The 22,401-nt window shown below is 43.4% G+C and overlaps 1 protein-coding gene across 1 annotated transcript in view; it reads left to right on the forward strand.

The window, feature by feature from the left end:
• The window catches only part of TMEM161A (transmembrane protein 161A), a 40,688-nt gene extending 18,495 nt beyond the window's left edge, over nucleotides 1–22,193 (forward strand). Inside the window, exons 6-12 of the mRNA XM_040320773.1 lie at nucleotides 2,110–2,261; nucleotides 4,038–4,098; nucleotides 7,266–7,409; nucleotides 15,841–15,954; nucleotides 18,404–18,578; nucleotides 20,206–20,302; nucleotides 21,665–22,193. Of these exons, the coding sequence (XP_040176707.1) occupies nucleotides 2,110–2,261; nucleotides 4,038–4,098; nucleotides 7,266–7,409; nucleotides 15,841–15,954; nucleotides 18,404–18,578; nucleotides 20,206–20,302; nucleotides 21,665–21,951 (1,030 nt within the window). The 3' untranslated portion in view covers nucleotides 21,952–22,193. The remainder of the gene's footprint in view (nucleotides 1–2,109; nucleotides 2,262–4,037; nucleotides 4,099–7,265; nucleotides 7,410–15,840; nucleotides 15,955–18,403; nucleotides 18,579–20,205; nucleotides 20,303–21,664) is intronic.
• The last annotated feature ends 208 nt before the right edge of the window (nucleotides 22,194–22,401 follow it).

Consider the following 22,401-nt stretch of genomic DNA (forward strand, 5'->3'; position numbering starts at 1 on the left):
ATAGGTTCTTTTAAGCTAGTGCATTGTTGGTTCACTTACCTTTTTTCCTTCGATTTCCCTTCTAAATGTTTTTTTTTTCTTTGTCTGAATTTCTCACTTCCTGTTTCTCCTCGGTAAACTTTCCACCATCATATGAGCGGTGGATAGTAAGCCAGAACAGCTTACTGAGGAGGAACAGGATGTGAGAAATTCAGACAATTGAAGGAAAAGGTAAGTGAACCAACAATGCACTAGCTTAATGCCCCGGACCATTATGCAGCTAAAGAACCAGGCCCCTTTATGCGATTCGGCACTTCGTCGCTTTAACTGACAATTGCGCGGTCGTGCGATGTGGCTCCCAAACAAAATTGACATCCTTTTTTTACCCACAAATAGAACTTTCTTTTGGTGGTATTTGATCACCTCTGCGGTTTTAATTTTTTGCGCTACAAACAAAAATAGAGCGACAATTTTGAAAAAAAATCTATATTTTTTACTTTTTTGCTATAATAAATATCCCCCAAAAAAAATCGCAATAAGCGTTTGGTTTGCGCAAAATTTATAGCGTCTACAAAATAGGTTTATGGCATTTTTATTAATTTGTTTTTACTAGTAATAGCAGCGATCAGCGATTTTTTTTTTTTTTTTTTTTTTTTTTTTTTTTTTTATCATGACTGCGACATTATGGCAGACACTTTTGACACTATTTTGGGGCCATTTTCATTTTTACAGTGATCAGTGCTATAAAAATGCACTGATGAAAATGACACTAGCAGTGAAGGGGTTAAGTGTTTCCTAGGGAGTGATTACTACTGTGTGGGGGCTTGGTGTGTAACGTCACTGATCGTCGTTCCCTATGACAGGTAACAGACGATCAGTGACACTCGCACTAGGAAGAACGGGGAAAGGTTTGTTTACACTTGCCTCTCCCCGTTCTTCAGCTCTGTGACCCGATCGCGGGACACCGGCGGCGATCGGGTCCCGCGGTCATGGAGCTCAGGCAACGCTCGTGCCTTTCTGCCGATGTATATCGGCGTGACGGGGTCCTTAAGTGGTTAAAGGAACCTATTTAGAAAATAAAAGCGAACCTTTGCAACCCCTTTAAGTAAAAATGCAAAGAATATTGCAAGAAATTAACCTTCTGATACAGTCCAATGCCTCATAATGTCCCTTTTGAAATAACTCGGTGCACCATTTAAAAAATTTGATGTAAAAGCAGCTGTGCATGGTAGCCAATTGGCTTCTAACCTCAGCTGTTTCAGTTAGGCCTCGTACAGACGACCCAACATGTCCGATGAAAACGGTCCGCGGACCGTTTTCATCAGACATGTCCGCTGGGATCATTTGGTCTGATGGCTGTACACACCATCAGACCAAATTCCCCCGCGGACAGGATACGCGGCAAAGTACGCGACCCCGGAAGTTCAATGCTTCCACGCATGCGTCGAATCACTTTGACACATGCGAGGGATTTCGGCCGAACGGACATGTCCGATGAGTCGTACTGACCATCAGACATGTCTGACATTGGTCCGCTGGAAACCTGTCCGCTAGGCCGGGAATCCGGTCCGGTCGGCCCTACACACGACCGAACATGTCCGCGGACCAGTTTCAGCAGACATGTTCTGTCGTGTGTACGAGGCCTTAGGGTTTGTCAATAAAACCTGGAAGCTGATTGGTTTCTATGCAGAAGTGAGCCTGATTTTTGCGCTCTCCAGCTTTAGTAAATGGGGATGAGCGCCGGCGTGTTCGTACGGTCCATGTGCAGAGCCCGCCAGGAAGTCTGCACAGCGCTGCGCTAATCACAGGCAGGGAGACATTGTCCCGATGCGCGGCTGCAGAGATTGGGAAATGTCTCCCTGCCTGTGGTTGGCGCAGCGCCGTGCAGACTTCCTGGCGGGCTCTGCACATGGACTTGCGAACACGTCAGAGCTCGTCCCTAGTAAATAAACCCCATTGGCTAACATGAAGGGGAGTTTCCAGGCAGAAAAAATAAGAGCTCAAAAGCCTGTAGGAGAAGCTTCTTAGAGCTGCAGTGGGCATGAGCCCTAAAGATTTAAAAGTAAGTTTATTTTTAAGGATGATGTTTGTATCTCTCAAGTCATGTTGTCCTTATCTTGAGTCATTCAGTAAAGTCCTTATGACCATGATGAAGCATTACTTCCGCTCTGAAGAAGGAGGAGAGCGTTCTGTCTGTTTGACATTTTCTTTCTTATTTCTTATCATTGCCATGATGGTAATGATTGTGAGGGAAGAGTATCTAGAGTTTGGACTGGAATCAGGTGAGCTTAAGTACCTATTCATCATCTTTTGTCTTGCACAAAAATGCATCATTATTACCGGTATCTCTGAAGCATGATTGGTCACTTGCTTAAGATCTTTTTAGCCTGTTATTTTTTTTATGGTCCAGTTCCTCACTTAGTGTTTCTAATGTGCTATGAAACATCAGCTCATTTAATTTTCCACACACTATGGGCAACAACTCAACATTACTTGTGCAGTGTTACCAAAACAAAAGCAAATTTAAATCCTTGGTCACACCGGTGCGACTTGTCATGCAAGTAAATAGTTTCAAGTCGCACCCTATTGTGTGCAACGGAATCGGTCAAATCGGTGCGACTCCGATCCACTAATTTTGAAAGTAGTTCCTGCACTAATTTTTGCAAATTCAGGTGCGACTTGCATAGATATCTGTGCATGAAGTCGCACAGATGTCTTCCAAGTTGCACTGACATGGGACTTTGAAATCACGCAGCTTCAGGTGAAGTCGTACAATTTCAAACTCTGATTCAGTGTGACCGAAGACTAAGGCTGCGTACACACGGGCAAACTTGTACGATGAAACCGGTCCGCCGGACCGTTTTCACCGTACATGTCTGCCCGGGGATTTCTGTACGATGGCTGTACTAACCATCGTACAGAAATCCGCGCGTAAACAATACGCGGGGCGTGTCCGCGGCGATGACGTGGGCGGCCCTGCCAGTTAAATGCTTCCACGCATGCGTCTAAGTCATTCGACGCATGCGAGGGATGGCGGGCGCTCGGACATGTACGGTAGGTCTGTACAGACAACCGAACATGTCCGAGCGGGCAGGATTCCAGCGGACTGTTTTAAAACAAGTCCAGGAATATTTGCCCGCTGGGAAAAGGCCCGGCGGGCAAATGTTTGCTGGAATCCTGCACGCTCGGGCCTACACACAATCGAACATGTCTGCTGAAACTGGTCCGCGGACCAGTTTCAGCAGACATGTTCGGTTGTCTGTACGGCCCATAAGATGCAGACTTAAAGCTTTGTCCATGCAACAGCAAAGAATCTTTGGGAACAAGCTGAAGTCTAGCCAAGCTTAATCTTCTGCTCTTAAATATAGAAGCAAGCATTGCGTATTTGTGAGCGTAATTTTTTATATATATATATATATATATATATATATATATATATATATATATATATATATATATATATATATATATATAATGTGACTGTTTTCCTAAAAAGATATTGTGGTCAAAAGAACTGCATCCTATAGCACAGGGGTGTCAAAACTAAATTTTATCGTGGGCCGCATCAGCATTATGATTGCCCTTTAAAAGGTCTGTTTGAATCTGTAAGATTAGATGTCAAGCGCATCCCCCCTCCCCTTACATTAGATATCAAGAGCCACCCCACCATAAGAAGTTGAGTCCCCCACTCTCCCTTAAATCACAGTGCACCCACCTTTCCTTATACTGCTGCTGGGAAGAATCTGGATGCTTAAAAGCAGAAAGTAAGGGTCTGGAGGAGGACCAGAGGAGGGCTGGAGATCTCCTGCAGCTGCCGGAGAGGTGCGAGGGCCACATAAAATGGCCTGGAGGGCCGGTTTCAGCCCACGGGCCTTGTGTTTTGACACCTATGCTATAGCCCGTCCATCAATCACACGTATATTAAATAAATATTCTAGCACTGACCACTTTTGCTCTCCTTTTAACCTATAATGTAAAGTTCCCCAAATAGCCTACTTGTTTAGTTTTAGGTGTTTTTATAGGTCATCTACTTCATAAACGATGTACTTTCTTTACAGGTCTGAACAGCGTCTGTCACAATCTGGAACTTTTAATGAAGCAGCAGGGCTGGCAGGTGTCGTAAGTGTCTGTTCTGTTTGCAAAGCTTTAGCTAAAACTATATACAGTTCAGTGTTATTTATTAAAGCACCACTAGGTCTATATCTGAAGTGCAGTTGCTTTTAATGTAGATCTAAACCAAATCATTAAAGTCTTAAATAAGATCTCACCTCAAATGATTTATTTTCAAACCTTTAAAATGGCAGCTTTTTTTGAAGAATACCTGCTTATCTTGCCTTGAAAGCACATTCTGTTATAGAATGACAACTGTATACAAAATGTGTTCCTGCATCAGCACCCTGTCAAACATGCACAAGTTGGAGACCAACAAGCAGCTGAGCCAACACACTTTCTGTAGACTTGTAACACTATCCTTATTAGGCCAGGTTCACACTTCTATGACAAACACTCTGACATTGGGAGCTCATGTGGCATGACATGTGAAAATCAATGTTTCCCTATGAGAGCTGTCTTAACTGGTCTGACACAAGTCAGTCCGACTTTGAAAACGCTCCCTGTACTACTTTGGTCCGACTTTGATCCTACTTCAGCCCGTTGAATATCCCTAAAGTCGGATCGCCGTCTTGACTGATCGGACATTGGCATGCAACTTGTGCTCTGATGATCTTGAGGGGGAACTCCATGCCACATAAAATAAAAATACGGCGTGGATTAATCCCCAAGAGCATACCAGGCCCTTCGGTCTGGTATGGATTTTAAGGGGATTCCCCCCCCCAATCCATACCAGACCCTTGTCCAAGCACACAGCCCCCGGAAGGTCAGGAAAGGGAGAAGACGAGCGGGTGCCCCCTCCTGAACCGTATCAGGCCACATGCGCTCAACATGGGGGGGGGGGTGCTTTGTGGCACCATGTTGATGAGGACAAGGGCCTCTTCCCGAAACCCTGGCTGTTGGTTGTTATGGTCTGTGGGCTTATCAGAATCTGGAGGCCCCAGCTATCGGCCCACTACCCTATGTGAATGAGTCTGGGGTACCCCTACCCATGCACCTAAAAATAAAAGTGTCAAAAATAAAACGCAGTACACAAGTTTTTAAAGTCATTTATTAAAACCGCTCAGGCATCTCTTCTAACCTCCTCTCCCCTCTCCGGCTCTTCTCCCTCTTCTGGCGACATCTTCTGCCTTTGGCGGATCTTCTAGCCCTCTCCGGGTCTTCTCGCTCTTTCGCCGGGTGCAGGCAGAATATGGTGCAGCTGTGCACAGTAACCAATCGGCTTCTAGGTTTTCTAGGTTTTATTGTCAAACAAGCTGAAGTTGGGCTGATTGGTGCAGCTGTCCATACTAACCAGATTGTGTGTGTGTGTGTGTGTGTGTGTGTGTGTGTGTGTGTGTGTGTATACACCAGTTTTCGTAAATCTGTGTGTTTAAAAAAAAAAAGTTACTGAAAGAGACTGGAGGAGATGAACAACACTAAGGCCCCGTACACACGGACGGATAATCCGCTGAAAACGGTCCGCCGGACCGTTTTCAGCAGACATGTTCGCCCGGAGATTTCTGTCTGGTTGTACACACCATCAGACAGAAATCCGCGCGTAAACAATACGCGGGGCGTCGCCGCAGCGACGTGGGCGGCCTTGAAGTTCAAAGCTTCCACGCATGCGTCGAATCAGTACGACGCATGCGAGGGATGGCGGTCGGTCGGACGTGTCAGGTGAGTCTGTACAGACGACCGAACACGTCCGACGGACAGGTTTCCAGCGGACAGATTACTTAGCATGCTAAGAAATTTTGATCCGCTGGAAACTGGCCGATCCGCCGGACAATTGTCTGGTCGGGCCTACACACGACCGGATCTATCCGCTGAAACTGGTCCGTCGGAGCCTAAGGCCTCATGCACACTGGACTTTAAAATAACGTTATAAAAACGGCAGTGAGTTTTTCAGCTTTTTTTTTTCAACATTTTTGCAATGGTGTTTTTTTTTGGCGTATTTTTATGGAAGGAAAAAATATATATATATATAATAATTTTTTTTTTTTTTAAATGGATTAAAAACCCTGGTGAGTGATGTTTTTGAGTGTTTATCAGCGTTGGAGCGTTTTTACAGCTGAAAAACACCTCAGAACCCACTAGTTTTGTTTTTCTTTTACTGCTCAAATACGCCACTTCTCAAAACTGCTGATAACAGCCTATGTGTGTATGGACACATAGGATAACATGATGGAGAGTTTAATGACTGTCGGAAAAAACATCTACAGCCAAAAACAGCTGCTGTAAAAACGTCAAACATCCAGGGCCAGATCCACGTAGATCGGTGTATTTTTAAGCAGGCGTAGCGTATCGTAGTTACACTACGCCGCCGCTACTTTGAGAGGCAAGTGCTGTATTCTCAAAGCACTTGCGTCTAAAGTTACGGCGGCGTAGCGTAAAGGCGCGGAATTCAAATGACAAAGATGTGGGCGTGTTTTATGTTAATTCAACTTGACCCCACGTAAATGACGTTTTTTTTTTTTTTTTTTTGACGGCGCATGCGCCGTCCGTGGGGGTATCCCAGTGCGCATGCTCGAAATCACGTCGCAAATAGTCAATGCTTGCGACGTGAACGTAATTTACGCAAAGCCCTATTCGCAAACGTTTTACGCAAACAACGGAAAATTTGACGCTGGCTACGCCTCATATAGCAGGGGTAACGTTACGCCGAAAAAAGCCTTACGGAAACTACGTAAAAAAATGCGCCGGGCGGACGTACGTTTGAGGATTGGCGTATCTAGCTAATTTGCATACTCTACGGGGAAATCAACAGAAGCGCCACCTAGCGGCCAGCGTAAATATGCACCTTAGATCCGACGGCATACTAAGACGTACGCCAGTCGGATCTAGCCCCCATTCAGGCGTATCTTGTTTTGTGGATACAAAACAAAGATACGCCGGAGCATCCTAGAAGTTACACGGCGTATCAATAGATACGCCAACGTAACTTCTTTGTGGATGTGGCCCCCAGTGTGCATGAGGCCTAAGAGGCAAATACGAGATGAAAATAAGTATTTTATGGAATAAAACATGGCATTTCTTTATGATGCACGGTGCTCTCTAGCAAGTCATCCAGGTTAAGGGTATACATCCACTTTGAGCACCTTTCATCCACAATGGTTGCACTGCTTCAGTGATTGTAAACTACCGGTAGTAAAAAAAATGATTATAATCTGTTGTTTTTTTTTTTTTTTCCTCAGGACTCCTTTCATTAGACTTGGCTTCAAAATTGCCTTGGTGGCACTTTGCTCTTTCCTTGGTGCCTGTCTGACATTTCCTGGCCTTCGGTTGGCTCAGACTCACATTGATGCTCTTAAAATGGCTGCAGATAGACCAATACTAAAGTAAGTTATGATTTCCAAGTTAAAAAAAATTGAAAATCTAAAATTCCCATACAGCATGTACAGCCGTGGCCAAAAGTTTTGAGAATGACACACATATTTTTCACAAAGTCTTCTGCTTCAGTGTTTTTAAATCTTTTTGTCGGATGTTACTTTGTTACATAGTAGGTAAGGTTGAAAAAAGACACAAGAGAAAAAGGGGGGGGGGGGGTGTAGGTATTGCGCTGTTTTGATGAAAGACAGGGGAATCCAAATGGATTCAAAATAAATGTGGTGTTACCCCCAGCTGGCTATGAGAAATGTGTAATAATAATAAAGCGTGGAAAAAATATGACACACAAATTAAAAATAAATGTGTATATATGTGTGTTAGACCCTCGGCCGGGTGTTTACTGATGCAATGTACCCTCGGCCGGGTGTTAGTAGGTGCTAGACTGATGCTGCTTGTGAATGGGAGCAAAGTATAACATCAAATACAATAAATGGATATACCCCCTGCCGGGTGTTTAACCCTCGGCCGAGTATTTGAATTAAAAATTGAGTGAAAAAATGCAAAAATAAATCCTTTTAGAATGCATAAATAGAGTCCAGAAAAAATCAGTCCAGTGAATCAAATAAGATTTGTGAAAACAAAAGAAGTGATGGTGACTTTGTGCTTAAAGTGACACACCGTGCTCTGTACAAAGTTGCACTCGCCAGATACTTCTCCCTCTCCTGGGGTATGACGCAGTCACAGTATAAGTGCCACTGTGTAGCAGCCTGGGGATAACTGGGGCTGGCTCCGGGCGCTGCTTGCGATCCTCCTAGGTGTTTTATACGGGAGAAGAAAGGATGCCCATAGTGTAAATCCGTTAAAAACAAAGTTTAATGTGCAAAGCGTTTGAATACTTTGTACATAAACAAAAATAGGCAAAAAGGAATGTCAACTGGCGCTGAACAAACTGTTTTGGCTACAAGGTGTTTTACCTGGTAGCTGCGGTGGCTCCAGACCCCGTGCACGGGCGTGTCAGCGTCTTGTGTGCATGCATAGTACATGTCATAGGCGCCTCGTCTAGTGCACACGCATATGCATGGCATGCACGGGGCTTCAGATGATGGGCGCGCAGCAGCGGCGCACGCAAGAGGTCTATCTCAGCCTCTATGAGGCTAGAGATTGCAGGACAGAGCAGGTCAGGTGACTTGCACCTAGTCCACCAAAGCTCAGTCCACCTCACCCATCCTGGCTGATGGTGGACACAGAGAGTATTTGTGCACAAGTTTTCAGTATTTCTACTGGATAGTGGACAGTGACATTTGCTTAAGGCGCATAGTGGGCTCCGCAATTTGCTGACCATCAAATAGCAGCGTCAGTGCTGCTCTATAGGTCTGCAAGTGGATGCAATTTTTGTGAGTACCTGGGCTTTACTATGGCTAAAGGCTCAGGGACTAGAAGTGCAAAAAAATCTAAGGGATCGCCATCAGGCTCGGAGGATCTCGGGCATGCTCCTGTGGCTATTTCCTCTCCTGATAAATTGGAGGAGGCCCAGGGTGAACCATCAGGGCTGCCAGGTGCCTCATCTGCCCTTGTCCCGCCTGCTCCAGTTTTTGTAACAGAGGAGGCTCTGGCCTCAGCTATGGGTGGACTGGAGCAAAGACTGGTGACCTTGATTGCATCCCCTCTCCCTCTGGAGAGTTCCTCATGGCGGAACAACTATCCTCAGAAGAAGTTGATTTACCCTCAGGGGACCAGGCAGAGGGTCAGTCAGAGGTCTCAGACTCTGAGGATTCTACTCTGGGGGAACCATTTTCGGCTTCTCAGTCCGAAAGATTGTTGGTGCAGTCCCTTACTGAGATGGCTTTTAGAGCCAGCATCGAGTTCAGTCTCTTCCTTGGGCTCTTTAACCACTTCCCGACCTCCTCATGTACATATACGTCAGCAGAATGGCACGGACAGGCACATGTACATACCTGTACGTCCTCTGCTAGACGTGGGTGGGGGGTCCGATCGGGACCCCCCCTGGTACATGCGGAGGTCGGGTCCGCTCGGGGAGCGATCCGGGACGACGGCGCGGCTATTTGTTTTTAGCCGCTCCGTCGCGATCGCTCCCCGGAGCTGAAGAACGGGGAGAGCCGTGTGTAAACACGGCTTCCCCGTGCTTCACTGTGGTGGCGCATCGATCGGGTGATCCCCTTTATAGGGGAGATCCGATCGATGATGTCATTCCTACAGCCACACCCCCCTACACTAGTAAACACACACACACAGTGATCCCTAAATGTTACAGCGCCCCCTGTGTTTAACTCCCAAACTGCAACTGTCATTTTCACAATAAAGAATGCAATTTAAATGCATTTTTTGCTGTGAAAATGACAATGGTCCCAAAAATGTGTCAAAATTGTCCGAAGTGTCCGCCATAATGTCGCAGTCACGGAAAAAATCGCTGATCGCCGCCATTAGTAGTAAAGAAAAATAAAAAAAAATAAAAATGAAAAAAAACTATCCCCTATTTTGTAAACGCTATAAATTTTGCGCAAACCAACCGATAAACGATTATTGCGTTTTTTTTTTTTACAAAAATAGGTAGAAGAATACGTATCGGCCTAAACTGAGGAAAAAAAAAAATTATATATGTTTTTGGGGGATATTTATTACAGCAAAAGGTAAAAAATATTGCATTTTTTTCAAAATTGTCGCTCTATTTTTGTTTATAGCGCAAAAAATTAAAACCGCAGAGGTGATCAAATACCACCAAAAGAAAGCTCTATTTGTGGGGAAAAAAGGACGCCAATTTTGTTTGGGAGCCACGTTGCACGACCACGCAATTGTCTGTTAAAGCGACGCAGTCCCGAACTGTAAAAACCCCTTGGGTCTTTAGGCAGCAATATGGTCCGGGGCTTAAGTGGTTAAAAGCCCCTCAAGCTAACTATTCCTTCCCAGTTCATCCTCTACTGGAAGGTCTTATCTATAAGAATTGGGAACATCCAGATAGACTATTTCTTCCTCCTAAAAAGTTTTCGGTCTTATACCCCATGGAGGAGAAGTTCACAAAAAAGTGGGGTGTCCCCACGGTGGACGCAGCTATATCTTGATCTAAACAAGACTTTGACCTGTCCGGTGGACAACGTTCAAATGTTCAAAGACCCGACAGACTAGAGACGCTGTTGAAAACCTTGTTCGCTACAGCCAGAGGGGTAGCCCAACCTGCAGTAGCGGCTATTGGTATTTGCCAAGCCTTAAAAGACCAGTTAAAGGTGGTCTTGAAGGATATTCCGGCTCAACAGGCTCGGGAATTGGCTGACTTTCCCAAGGCATTATGCTTTGCGGTAGATGCTATCAAGGGCTCCATACAACAGTCCTCCCGTCTCACGCTCCTTTTAGTTCATATGCGCAGACTACTCCGGTTGAAGAACTGGTCAGCTGAAACCCCTTGCAAGAAACTTCTGGCAGGGTTTCCTTTCCACGGGGAGCATTTATTTGGGGAAGATCTGGATAGATATATCCAGAAAATTTCCAGTGGCAAAAGCACACTGTTACCAGTGAAGAAAAGGTTTAGGGGTACCCCCTCCTTTAAAAAATCTTCCTCTCCTGTTCCTAGCACTTCCACTGCCAGGCAGATCCGACGGCCTCCCGGACGGTTTAATGCGGCAGGAAAACTGCAGGGCCAGCCTCAGGCCTCCAAAAAACCTTGGAACTGTAAGCCGGCCAAGCCTGCATCTAAGTCGGCATTATGAAGGTTCACCCCCACTCGGCCGGGTGGGGGGATAACTTCAGCTGTTTGCAGGGGCTTGGCAAGGGAGGATCCAAGACAATTGGGTCCTCTCTACAGTCTCCAAGGGCTACAGGCTGGAGTTGCGCGAATTTCCTCCACCCCGCCTCCTGGCCTCAAGCGTCCCAAAAGACCTGGGAAAAAGAAAAGCTCTAGCATTGGCCTTGGATCATCTGTTATCCCAAGGGGTCTTCAGGGAACTGCCGCTGGAAGAACAAGGTTTGGGTTTTTATTTAAATCTTTTCACCGTTCCCAAGCCAAACGGAGACGTAAGACCCATTCTGGATCTCAAGGCCTTAAACCAGTTCCTAAAGGTCCGTTCTTTCCTGGATGGAGTCGATCCGGTCGGTGGTCGCCTCCTTACAAGGAGGGGAACTATTAGCGTCCATCGATATAAAGGACACATACCTATCTTCCTCAACCATCAGAAGCTGTTACGCTTTGCAATAAATCAACGCCATTGCCTTTCGGTCTAGCCACCGCACCTCGTGAATTCACAAAGGTACTGGCCCCCCTGTTGGTCAATCTAAGATCTCAGGGCATATCTATAGTAGCCTATCTGGACGATCTGTTGGTAGATCGTTCAGTTGCCGATCTAAACTCAGCGGTACACAGAACCGTAAGATACCTGGAGTCCATGGGTTGGTTTCTCAACCTGGACAAGTCTGCCTTGGTTCCTGTGAAAAGTCTTGAGTATTTAGGTCTACTCATAGACACAGATCAGAGAAAGATCTTTCTGCCCCAGATAAAGATCGATTCTTTAAGGGAGCTAGTCCAGTTGGTCAATTCAAAGCATCAGCCCTCCATTCGCCTTTGTATGCGGCTGTTGGGGAAAATGGTGGCCTCTTTCGAGGCCGTTCCATTTGCTCAGTTCCACTCAAGGAGACTACAACATGCCATTCTATACACTTGGAACAAGAAAACCCAAGCCTTAGACCTCCCTATGTCCCTCTCCCGAACAGTCCGGCAGAGCCTTTGCTGGTGGCTAGTTCCCCAGAATTTACTAAGAGGGAAGTTTTTTGTTCCCATATCTTGGTGGGTTGTGACCACAGATGCCAGTCTTCTGGGATGGGGTGCAGTTCTGGAGGGGCTGTCCCTCCCAGGGAAAGTGGTCGGTCACCGAGAAATCTCTACCCATCAACCTGCTAGAGATTCGGGCAGCTCGTCTAGCCCTATCACTATGGATGGACAGAATGCAGGGTCACCCAGTCAGGATTCAGTCCGACAATGCCACAGCTGTGGCATACATAAATCACCAGGGGGGCACAAGGAGTCGTTCAGCCCAAATAGAAGTGGATCAGATCCTGATCTGGGCGGAAAAGCATGTCCTGTGCATATCTGCGATTTTCATTCCGGGATAGACAATTGGCAGGCAGACTTTCTAAGTCGCCAACAGTTGCTCCCAGGAGAGTGGACTCTTCACCCTGACATCTTCCAGGGCATTTGTCAGAGGTGGGGAACACCAGATGTGGATCTCTTGGCATCGAGATTCAATGCAAAGGTGGGCAACTTTCTGTCCCGGACGAGGGATCCACTCGCTTGCGGAACGGATGCGCTGGTGTTTCCGTGGGATAAATTTTTCCTAATCTATGCGTTTCCTCCGCTGCAATTATTACCCCGCCTCCTTCGCAGGATAAAGTCGGAAGAGAAACCAGTGATTCTGTTCGCTCCAGCTTGGCCCAGAAGGGCCTGGTACGCAGAGATTTTAAGGATGTCAGTGGGACATCCATGGACCCTTCCGCTTCGTCCAGACCTGCTTTCTCAGGGGCCAATATTCCACCCTTCCTTACGGTCTCTAAATTTAACGGTCTGGCTGTTGAATCCCATATCCTAAAGAGGAGGGGACTTTCTAATTCAGTAGTGTCTACTTTAATGCCAGAAAGCCAGCATCCAGGCTTAGTTATTACAGAGTTTGGAAGTCTTATGTGGCCTGGTGCAAAGCCAAAGGGTGGCATCCCTGAATGTATGTCATTGGCAGAATTCTGGATTTTCTGCAGTTGGGGGCAGACATGAAGTTAGCCTTAAGCACCATCAAAGGCCAGATCTCGGCCTTATCAATATTTTTTCAAAGGCCACTGGCTACACATTCTCTGGTTAAGACCTTCTTACAAGGGGTGATCCGTGTTAATCCTCCAATCAAGACCCCCTTGCGTCCGTGGGATCTGAATCTGGTCCTTTCTGCTTTGCAGAAGCAACCCTTTGAGACTCTGGCTCACATTCCCTTGGTCCTCCTGACCAGGAAGGTGTTTTTTTTTTTTTTTTGATGGCCATAACCTCTGCTAGGAGGGTATCGGAGTTGGCGGCCTTATGTAAGGAGCCATACCTAATTATTCACAAGGACAGAGTAGTCCTACGGCCTTATCCAGCCTTTCTTCCTAAGGTTGTTTTCAAACTTTCATTTGAACCAGAATCTGGTTCTCCCTTCTTTTTTCCCAGAGCCTAGTTCTGCAAAAAAGAAGTCATTGCATACTCTGGTTGTACTAAGAGCAGTTAAGATCTATCTTAGGGCTACTGCTTAGATTCGGATATTATTTATTCTGCCAGAAGGTCCCAGATGTGGACAGGCAGCGTCTAAGTCCACTATCTCCAAATGGATTCGACAAGTCATTACTCAAGCCTATGGCTTGAAGGGAAAGTTTCCTCCATTTAAGGTAAAAGCACATTCCACTAGAGGGGTGGGTACTTCCTGGGCAGTGCATCATCGAGCCTCCATGGCTCAGGTCTGCAAGGCTGCGACTTGGTCGTCAGTCCATACTTTCACTAAGTTTTACCAATTGGATATAAGGAAAAACGAAGTCGCCTTTGGGCGCAGTGTGCTGCAGGCTGCAGTTTGATTCCTCACGTCTGATGGCGCCCGGCTTATTTTTGTCTCCCTCCCCTCATTAGCGATGCTTTAGGCCATCCCACATAGTAATTACTATGCCTCTCTGTGTCCCGTGATGTAAGAGAAAGAAAATAGGATTTTTATAACCGCTTACCTGTAAAATCCTTTTCTTGGAGTAAATCACGGACACAGAGCTCCCACCCCTCTTGATGGGGATATTGGGATACCTTTTGCTTTGCTACAAAACTGAGGTACTCCCGGTATGGGAGGGGTTATATAGGGGAGGGAACTTCTGCCTTAAGGGCGTAACAGTGTCCATCACCTGAAGGTAGACTCTATAACCCACATAGTAATTACTATGCTTCTCTGTGTCCCCGTGATGTACTCCAAGAAAAGGATTTTACAGGTAAGCTGTTATAAAAATCCTATTTTTGCACAGCCGTATTCGCCCTCGATCAGATAATCAAGGAACGCATACATGCCGCAAGATGTACACCGAGTCGCATCTCCACACCCGCCGGGCATCGTACCTACTAATTTAATGAGGATTGGTGATTATACCCTATCCAAATTAACAACTAGCATCCTGACACTAATACTCAACACTCAACAATACACAGGTACTCAACAATACAATACACAGGTACTGAAGTATAATTGCAAGCATTTCATAAGTGTCAAGGCTTTTATTGACAATTACATTAGGTTTATGCAAAGAGTCAATATTTGCAGCATTGATCCTTCTTTTTCAAGACCTCTGCTGGCAGCCCATTCTTGCATAATCACTGCTTGGAGTTTGGCAGAACTTGTGTGTGTGTGTGTGTGTGTGGGGGGGGGGGGGGTATTCACCCCCCTCTTGAGGATTAACCACAAGTTCTCAATGGCATTAAGGTCTAGGGAGTTTCCTGGCCATGAACCCCCAAAATGTCCATGTTTTGTTCCCCAAGCCATCTAGTTATCACTTTTGCCTTATGGTAAGGTGCTCCATGCTGGAAAAGGCATTGTTCGTCACCAAACTGTTCTTGAATGGTTAGGAGAAGTTGCTCTTTGAGGATGTTTTTGCACCATTATTTATGACTGTGTTCTTAGGCAAAACTGTGAGTGAGCCCACTCCCTTGGCTGAGAAGCAACCCCACAGATGAATGGTCTCAGGATACTTTATTGTTGGCATGACACAGGACTGGAGGTAGCAGTATTTTTTATCTCCAGACAAGGTTTTTCCTGGATTCTGTGAACAATCGGAGGCATCATCAGAGAATATGACTTTACCCCCGCCTCTGATTCCTGTACCTTTTGCAAAATATCAGTCTGTCCCTGATGTTTTTCCTGGAGAGCAGTGGCTTCTTTGTTGCTCTTCTTGACACCAGGCCATCCTCCAAAAGTCTTCACCTCACTGCAGATGCACTCACACCTGCCTGCTGCCATTCCTCAGCAAGCTCTATACTGGTGGTGCCCCAATCCCACAACTGAATCAACTCTAGGAGACGGTCCTGTCGCTTGCTGGACTTTCCTGTGTGCCCTGAAGCCTTCACAAATGCAGTAAAAAAAAAATTCTTTATGAGATTAGGTTCATTTTCATGGCAAAGAAGGCCTTTGCAATCAATTGCAATTCATCTGATCATTCTTCATAACATTCTGGAGTATATGCAAATTGCCATCATAAAAACTGAAGCAGCAGACTTTGAAAAATATATATATATATATATATATATATATATATATATATATATATATATATATATATATATATATATATATATATATATATATATATATATATATATATATATATATAATCAATGGCGGTGTTCTATTTTCTTGTGTTCTGATTGCATAATTGATCACCATTTTGTATTCCATTCAGGATTTTACTTCATGCCAGTTTTTTGCCTCCCGTCTTTGTTGTGGTTTTGTGGATTCGACCAATCACCAGAGACTTCCTCTTAAATGCACCAATGGGAAAAGAGTCTGTTCAGCTGTGAGTTGCAACAAGAACATTTACTTAGAAGTGTATTTTATGCATATGTTTATTGGGTGTTTTAATACGTTTTGAAGGTTATTAAAATACTGTGATACATACCGGTAATTCTTTGAGAGAGAGAGAGAGACTGCTCTCTTGCACATTTCTAGATTAATATGGTACTCAAGTAAGTGGAAGGGGAGCTGCATACTGTAGGTTTTTTACCTCAATGCGTAGAATGCATGGAGTTAAAAAAAACTTGAGCCTTTAGAACCACATTCATTTTCACAGGGTTAGACCAGTAACTGAATGCCTGTCTATGACCTTAAATACCTACCCTAGGCTTATGAAGCTGGTATACCATGAAATGTGACAAGTAGATCTTTTTTAAATAGCATAGTGTTATAAGATGTCATTAATATTGTAGTTAATGTAATGCACATACTGTATGTATGTAATCATATGTACCAATTATATATATATATATATATATATATATATATATATATGTGGTTCTCAAAAAATTAGCATATTGTGATAAAGTTAATTATTTTCTGTAATGTACTGATAAACATTAGACTTTCATATATGTTAGATTCATTACACACAACTGAAGTAGTTCAAGCCTTTTTATTGTTTTAATATTGATGATTTTGGCATACAGCTCATGAAAACCCAAAATTCCTATCTCAAAAAATTAGCATATTTCATCTGACCAATAAAAGAAAAGTGTTTTTAATAAAAGAAAAGTCAACCTTCAAATAATTATGTTCAGTTATGCACTCAATACTTGGTCGGGAGTCCTTTTGCAGAAATGACTGCTTCAATGCGGCGTGGCATTGAGGCAATCAGCCTGTGGCACTGCTGAGGTGTTATGGAGGCCCAGGATGCTTCGGTAGCGGCCTTAAGCTCATCCAGAGTGTTTTGTGTTGGGTCTTGCGTCTCTCAACTTTCTCTTCCCAATATCCCACAGATTCTCTATGGGGTTCAGGTCAGAAGAGTTGGCAGGCCAATTGAGCACAGTAATACCATGGTCAGTAAACCATTTACCAGTGGTTTTGGCACTGTGAGCAGGTTCCAGGTCATGCTGAAAAATGAAATCTTCATCTCCATAAAGCTTTTCAGCAGATGGAAGCATGAAGTGCTCCAAAATCTCCTGATAGCTAGCTGCATTCACCCTGCCCTTGATAAAACACAGTGGACCAACACCAGCAGCTGACATGGCACCCCAGACCATCACTGACTGTGGGTACTTGACACTGGACTTCAGGCATTTTGGCATTTCCCTCTCCCCAGTCTTCCTCCAGACTCTGGCACCTTGATTACCGAATGATATGCAAAATTTGCTTTCATCCGAAAAAAGTACTTTGGACCACTGAGCAACAGTCCAGTGTTGCTTCTCTGTAGCCCAGGTCAGGCGCTTCTGCCGCTGTTTCTGGTTCAAAAGTGGCTTGACCTGGGGAATGCGGCACCTGTAGCCCATTTCCTGCACACGCCTGTACACGGTGGCTCTGGATGTTTCTACTCCAGACTCCGTCCACTGCTTCCACCGGTCCCCCAAGGTCTGGAATCGGTCCTTCTCAATCTTCCTCAGGGTCCGGTCACCTCTTTTAGTTGTGCAGCGTTTTCTGCCACACTTTTTCCTTCCCACAGACTTCCCACTGAGGTGCCTTGATACAGCACTCTGGGAACAGCCTATTCGTTCAGAAATTTCTTTCTGTGTCTTACCCTCTTGCTTGAGGGTGTCAATGATGGCCTTCTGGACAGCAGTCAGGTCGGCAGTCTTACCCATGATTGCGGTTTGGAGTAATGAACCAGGCTGGGAGTTTTTAAAAGCCTCAGGAATCTTTTGCAGGTGTTTAGAGTTAATTAGTTGATTCAGATGATTAGGTTAAGAGCTCGTTTAGAGAACCTTTTCATGATATGCAAATTTTTTGAGATAGGAATTTTGGGTTTTCATGAGCTGTATGCCAAAATCATCAATATTAAAACAATAAAAAGGCTTGAACTACTTCAGTTGTGTGTAATGAATCTAAAATATATGAACGTCTAATGTTTATCAGTACATTACAGAAAATAGTGAACTTTATCACAATATGCTAATTTTTTGAGAACCACCTGTGTGTGTGTATAATATATATATATATATATATATATATATATATATATATATATATATATATATATATATATATATATATATATATATATATATATATATATATATATATATTATAATATAATTTTTTTTTTTACTTCTGTATACAATAAACATGCATATCATGTTTATTTACTTATGTGGTCTCTCTTCTGTTGCCTGAAAAAATCTCCCTATTAACAGATGCATATTGTAATATAGTTTATCATATTTTCTTGTATAGTTGGTTATTGATTCATTATCCTAGTCCTGATAGGGTAATGCATGTTTGCATTATTGCAGAGTCTGATTGTTATGCCTTATTCCCAGTATGTCTGACTCCATGTACAACACTTTCCGCCTGTGGATCATCGTGTTTTTTTGCGTCCTCCGTCTCTCCTTGACCCGCTACCATTTGCAGGCCTACCTGGGACTGGCTGATTGTTGGGTGGAGCAAATGAAGAGGGAAGCGGGTCGTATATCTATGTTGGAGATCCAGCGTAAAGTAAGTAGGAAGCACTAAATAATTTGATGGTTACTTTGAAGATATGTGCATTTAATAGTCTTTTTAGATAACACAAAATTTATTTTTTATTTATTTTTTCTAATATGTTTTGAATGAATGTATAAAACGCTGCCTCCCCACCTTATCCAATCAGAGAATGCTTTGCATTCATTCAAAAAAATGCAAAGCATTCTCTGAATGGCACTCATGCTGAGTGGCCAACCTCCTGTGTTCACAATGCATCAGGCCGGCTGCTCAGCATGGGACCTGGAAGCAAGTGGAGATTACTGAAGAAGCGGTGTCTACTTCAGTCCAGTTTACAGGCACATAGGCCAGGTATGACCAGTGTAACTATGTAAAAATATACCGTGCCTGCAATTCCTATTTGTTTTTTTTTTTTTTTGTTTTTTTTCCTCAGTTTTCTTTTTTTGTGTGTGTATTTACGTGGTTTTACTGTAAATAAAAACCTTTAATTTTTTTCTATAATTTGTCCAATTTTTTAAATTGGTTATTCATTTGGAATATTCTTATTTTTTTTATACTGAAAAAAAAAAAAAAAATTGATTTCATTAATTTGTTTTTTTTTTTTTTGTTTTTTTTCCTCAGTTTTCTTTTTTTGTGTGTGTATTTACGTGGTTTTACTGTAAATAAAAACCTTTAATTTTTTTCTATAATTTGTCCAATTTTTTAAATTGGTTATTCATTTGGAATATTCTTATTTTTTTTATACTGAAAAAAAAAAAAAACAAATTAAGGAAATCAATTTATGAATGAATGAATGAAAACTTATATAGCGCAGCACATGCGAACTTAATCGCCTCTGGGCGCTTTAGATTTTTTTTTTTTTTTTTGGGTGAGTAGAGAAATTGGTTATTAGAGCTGAAGTAGATTTAAAGTATAACTAAGGTCAAAACTGTTTTATTTTTTATTTATTTTGGATGGAGTAGAGAGATTAGACCGCTTGTCAGATCTTTATTGCTGTCCGTGCCCCCCCCCCCCCCCCCCCCCCCCCCATCAGGAGGATTAACTTGTCCTGTTTCTTGTTATCAGTGAAAATTAAAGGAAAATACAAAATTATGGTTTGTTCCCAGACCCGTAATAGAACGGAAATCCTCCAATGGGGACACCTTTTTTTTTTTGCAGCAGCAGCAGCAATCTTCCCTGCTGTGCCTTTTGTGTTCTGTCAGGAAAGTGTATATTCCTGACCTCTCTCCACAGACTAAACACAAATGGTTTACCTGATGTGTCCATGCTTGTGGAGGGATTTGCTCCAAAAAGATCAGATAGATACCTGGTAGCTGTTAGATTGTGCCAAACATGTCAGTGTTCCATTATTTCTGTGGCTGTGTTGTGTTTTTTTTTTGTATAATTTTTTTGGGGGCTTTTAGCTGTGTTTTCCAGTTAATAGAGAGGGCTACATGTGTCTCCACATTCTTATTGGTTTACATAGGTGACCGAATTTGGTTAGCAAATGCATGCCCAACCACCAAACTTGTTTATGAACAGTTTTGCATACACATTCTCTGCACTAGCTTTTATAAAAAAAACGACACAATAGCCCATGAAAATGTGTCATGTTCTTTCCAGTCTATTGATTTACACCAACATTTTTTTTTTTCTTACGCAGATTTCTCGTATCTTCTGCTACCTTACTGTTGTAGCACTTCAGTATTTGGCTCCTATTATTCTTACCCTTCACTGCATTCTCTTAATGAAAACAATGGGTAAGTATCACTAAACAGTATTGGTCTTTTTACACTGGTGGACCGATCGGGTCTGCTTTTCAGTTTTCCGAAGGACCCTATGGAGCGGCAGATGTTACACAACATGTGTCTGTTGGCACACGACAACATCCATTCCAATCCAATCCTGTCTACTAAAAACAGATGTGGATCGAATGGCAGTCGGGTGCAAACAGACGGGCAGTCCATTTACATCCAACTGGCCAGAGGAGAGCGGACAGATTGCATGCTGAGCAAGCAGACTTCAATGGAGTCTGCCCCATGTGTGAAGGGCCTTAGGCCTTGTACACACGACCAGACATGTCCGATGAAAACGGTCCGTGGACCGTTTTCATCGGACATGTCTGCTGGGAGGTTTTGGTCTGATGTCTGTACACACCATCAGACCGAAATCCCCGCGGACAGAGAACGCGGTGACGTATACGACACCGACGTTCTCTGACACGGAAGTTCAATGCTTCCACGCATGCGTCAAATGAATTTGACGCATGCGTGGGATTTCGGGCCGCTGGTTATACCTCATAACCAGTGGACACGTCCGATGAGTCATACTAACCATTGGACATGTCCGACGGACAGCTTTCCAGCGGACAAGTTTCTTAGCATGCTAAGAAACTTTTGTCCCCTGGAAATCTGTCCACTGGGCCAGGAATCCGGTCGGACATGTCCGCGGAAACTGGTCCGCGGACCAGTTTCAGCAGACATGTTCGGTCGTGTGTACGAGGCCTTAGAATATGCGCACAGTTATCTTTAATTTTTTCATTCTCTTCTTTCCAAAAACTTGACCCTTTAAACCTGAAAGAGAAAGTTTGATTTCCTGCCACTGTTCTGGGTGGTCAACCTATTGACCTAGCTCATTTTTGAGTAGAACAAAATGTGTGTATCTATCCTTTTGCTATTATCTGTAACCATTTGCAGTGTACATTTTCCTCTATAATTTATTACTATACGATTTTATTATTATTTTTTTTTTGATAGATGGAGATATCTCTATCTATCTTAATCTGGACTTAGAAAGTACTGTGAAGGGCTTCCTGCCTCAATAGAGTGTCATAATGCGCAATTCCTGAAAGAGGCAGTTACTTTTTTTTCTTTTCTCAAAGGCCAAGACAAAGGGGAAGCCCTGTGCAAGTCTTGCTTTATTTACCTGCTTGCCAGCATAAATGAGAGAATTATGTTTTCTTGGGGTGTTGGTCTTGGTTTCTGGATTGTAGTGAAAGACCATTTTGGATACACAACTTTTGGGCTCAAACCGAATACTGTGTTTCAATACCATTTTGTTCTCCAACATGTTGACTTGTCAAACTGAGTCTTATCTAATAAGTTAAAATATCAATTTTTCAGGTGGCTATTCCTGGGGACTATACCCAGAGGATGCTGGGTTTACACCTGTTGTAGATTCCTCTCCTCCACCTTCCACGGTATCCTCTGAAGAAGAAGAAGACGACACAGAGGAAGTTCAGATTGCTGTGGAGCACATAATAGGAGCGCTCAGTGCTTTTCGAGATATCTTCTCTTCCATTTTCTTTCGTGGCCTCTTCAGTTTTTTGGCCTGGTGGGTCTCTGTTTGCCAAATTGTCACCAGCCTGTTTGGTCTGTATTTTCACCAGTACCTGGGGGCTTCTTCCTAAATAAAATTACTGATAAGACAGACTTTTGTAGTGAGAAACAAACTTGGGATCTTCCTTCACCAATGGAGATACTTCGATGTGGGGTACTAGTACTCTTCAATGGAAATTATTTTAATTAATTTTAAAAGGAAACGTAACGAAGAAGACAAGAATTGCAATGGATATTTTAATGACACGAGTGGTGATGAGTTTCTTGATGGTAAAACAATAAATGTAATAAACCTTTTTTTTGCTGAATTGGATTATAAATCTCCTTCTACTGATGTATGCTAATTGGAAAGGTACATTTCTATCAGGGAACATTTCAAAGCATGCTAACCTTTTTTCTTAATAAATAATACAAATTATAATCATATTTCAACTTTTATTTGATTGAAGGAGTACTCCAGGAAGATCTAAATTCTTTCCCTTTTATGCCCTGTACACACGATCGGTTCGTCGGATGAAAAC

The sequence above is a fragment of the Rana temporaria genome, chromosome 1 (genome assembly GCF_905171775.1).
Source record: "Rana temporaria chromosome 1, aRanTem1.1, whole genome shotgun sequence".
NCBI classification, from domain to species: domain Eukaryota; kingdom Metazoa; phylum Chordata; class Amphibia; order Anura; family Ranidae; genus Rana; species Rana temporaria.